Source organism: Arachis stenosperma, chromosome 9 (assembly GCF_014773155.1).
Source record: "Arachis stenosperma cultivar V10309 chromosome 9, arast.V10309.gnm1.PFL2, whole genome shotgun sequence".
NCBI classification, from domain to species: domain Eukaryota; kingdom Viridiplantae; phylum Streptophyta; class Magnoliopsida; order Fabales; family Fabaceae; genus Arachis; species Arachis stenosperma.
Window position 1 is genome coordinate 31,018,659 of NC_080385.1, and position 2,553 is coordinate 31,021,211.

The 2,553-nt window shown below is 35.4% G+C and overlaps 1 protein-coding gene across 1 annotated transcript; it reads right to left on the minus strand.

Annotated features, from left to right (window-relative positions):
• Positions 1 to 472: 472 nt before the first annotated feature.
• Positions 473 to 2,064, minus strand: LOC130951796 (galactinol synthase 2-like). Its single transcript, XM_057880532.1, has 4 exons — positions 1,664 to 2,064; positions 1,260 to 1,580; positions 1,030 to 1,164; positions 473 to 928 (listed from the first exon to the last, which is right to left on the minus strand). The coding sequence occupies exons 1-4, from the start codon at positions 1,991 to 1,993 to the stop codon at positions 728 to 730; spliced, it is 987 nt and encodes a 328-aa protein (XP_057736515.1). The 5' UTR covers positions 1,994 to 2,064; the 3' UTR covers positions 473 to 727.
• Between the last annotated feature and the right edge of the window lie 489 nt (positions 2,065 to 2,553).

Below are 2,553 nucleotides of genomic sequence, written 5' to 3' on the forward strand. Positions count from 1 at the left end.
TTTTCCATTAGGTGACGCTTTTCTTTGTAAAAGGCAACGGTTTTGAGTTAAAAGTGTGGCTTTTGAATGAGTGGTTCAGATTTTGTCACATAGCACATCTTTAAAACAACATCTTTACCATATATTTCACCTTACTTCAAACTAAGTCACCAAGATCGAATCCTAGCATAACTAGGTTAGTGTAACTGAAAATTAAATATTTAATTTAAAGAAAGTTATAACAACGAACAGGCGTTCTATAAATCAAAGAGAGACAATGAGGAGAGAAACATCTTCAAATTAATAACAACAAAAACTAGTTTAAAAAATAAAAACACGTCATATAGCCACTATAAAGCCGACATCGAGGCAGATTCATTTTATCATGATTTTTGTTTAATTAAAGTAGAATTTCAAAGAAAAGTATATATACAGGGTCTGCCAGATACGCAATTCAAAAGGAATAAAAAAACAGTAAAAAGAAAAAAAGAAATAACACAATAAAGAATATCCATTTATATAAAATTTAGGATAATCTCAAAGCTTCATAACGTCCAAAAAAAACAAAAAAATAATTAAAAAAAAAAGTGGACTCATAAAAGTGGTCCTCTTCATTGTCTTAACCTATAAGAAAGACTTAGTGGTATATAACTATATATATGACTCCATATATGTATGACTCCTTATACATATTTATGTACACGGATCACACACTAACTTTGATTCCTTGATCATCAGAAGATATAAACTATGCTGCGGATGGTGCGGGAACAAACTTGATTTCACTACCAGACTCCAAAATAGCCATCTTAAACCTTTCTGAATTGACGGGATGATTGAAATCCAGAGTCTCATCTTCATATATATCCCACCATTTCTTCACCAGCATCTTGATGTCTTCTCTATCCATGTTATCTTCCTTCCCAGTATACCTCCATGGTTTAGACCCCTGAAAAATTAATTAATACCGTAAATATAAGCAACCAAATAAATAATTGTACAAATTATCTAGAAATAGATTATTGTGTATAATTTGAATTGAACACTCACAGCAGCACAGTAATGAACTACTTTAACTTTGTCAAGCTCAACATTTTCAGGATGACGCCACAACATGGCAAGAACAAGGTTGTAAACATTTGATATGGGCTTGTACTTATCCTTGAAGTAATTGTTCAAAAAGTCCTGAAAATTATTAAATTTCGAAAACATAAATCTCACGTTTTTCTCATGTAAGAAAAATTGAAAGCAAATGGAAATTAAATCGTACAAATAAGTACCTGCTCTGCAAAGGATGTAGGTTTTGTGACTTGAAGTGTTTTAAGAAGGTCATGATAGGTAACAAGATTTGGTTCATAAACGAACATGCCAGCATTGAAATAAAGTGGGGGCTTCGGACCAAAGTTCTTAGGCCATTGAACCTTATCAGGGCATTGCTGGCAATAACCGATCTTGTACTGGGAGGTGTGGCCCCAAGTTGGTTCACAAAAACAGTCCATCACAGCATAGAAGTAGTTATCCGGCAAGTCAAAGAGGTGGTCAATGTTCTCAAACACTTGAATGTCACCGTCCAGATATATCATCTTGCTATACTCCACAAACTGCAACATTTTATGCCATAAAAGTCAGATATAATAATAAAAAGCAAAACAAAAAGAATAAGAGAATAGAAGACAAGATGTACCTCCCAAATACGAAGCTTGGAGTAGTTGATGACATAATAGGCCATAGCAAACTGTGTCTGGTTCTCAGGTGGATACACAGGCTCAATCTCCCTAACAATGCACCCTTGAGATATCAGAATCTTTCTGTGCTCTTCAGGAACATCGGGTAGCACTGCAACAACAAGAGGGTACATTGTTTTCGTTTTTCTCAGACCCTTTGCCAACCCTACAACACCTTTCACATAGTCACCGTTCCCGGCAAGGAACGTCACAAAAGCACGGTTACCAGCGGTGCGGCCATTGACCACGGTGGCTTTGGGTGCAGTGAGGGTAGTGATAGCAGGAGCCATGTTTGTTTGTGTTTGGTTTGAAAGAAAATGAAGGCTTTTCTTTATACAAGAAGTATTTGATTTGTTGTTGTTGGTTTTGATGCTGAGGGAAATGAGAAGGGTGGGTGGGTTATATAGATCCTTCTGAGGGTAATAAGGTCATTATATGCCCGGAAATTAATCCAACGGTTAAAGACGGAGATTTGGGGATCACAAGGTATGATAGCCGTTAATTGATTGAGATAATTCGAGAATTAAAGAATTAATTAGTAATTATGTAATAGTTAATCTTATCCCTTTGGCTGGGGCATAAACATACGAGAATTCTAGATATCCGCGGGGTACTCATTCAATGTAGGAATAATAAAATCTTGATAATGATGGTCAAAATAAAATCAATCAATAATAATAAAATAAAAGAATCCACATTAATTGGGAATTAACTACGATGCCGCCTGTAGGGGAATTTCCATGTTTTACGGGCAAAAATCTCAGCAATCAGCATGCATATATATGTCTCCGCCAAGAGGAAGGAAATGCCTCTTTTTTTTAGGAGATAAAAATGTTTGATTGCCTGTTTC

Bases quoted from the DNA above. Each gene is read 5' to 3' on its own strand.
- LOC130951796 (XM_057880532.1), bottom strand. From the start codon at position 1,993: ATGGCTCCTGCTATCACTACCCTCACTGCACCCAAAGCCACCGTGGTC. The intron at 1,581-1,663 runs GTACATCTTGTC...AAAATGTTGCAG, and splicing joins CCAAGCTTCGTATTTGGGAG to TTTGTGGAGTATAGCAAGAT. The intron at 1,165-1,259 runs GTACTTATTTGT...AATAATTTTCAG, and splicing joins CTACATCCTTTGCAGAGCAG to GACTTTTTGAACAATTACTT.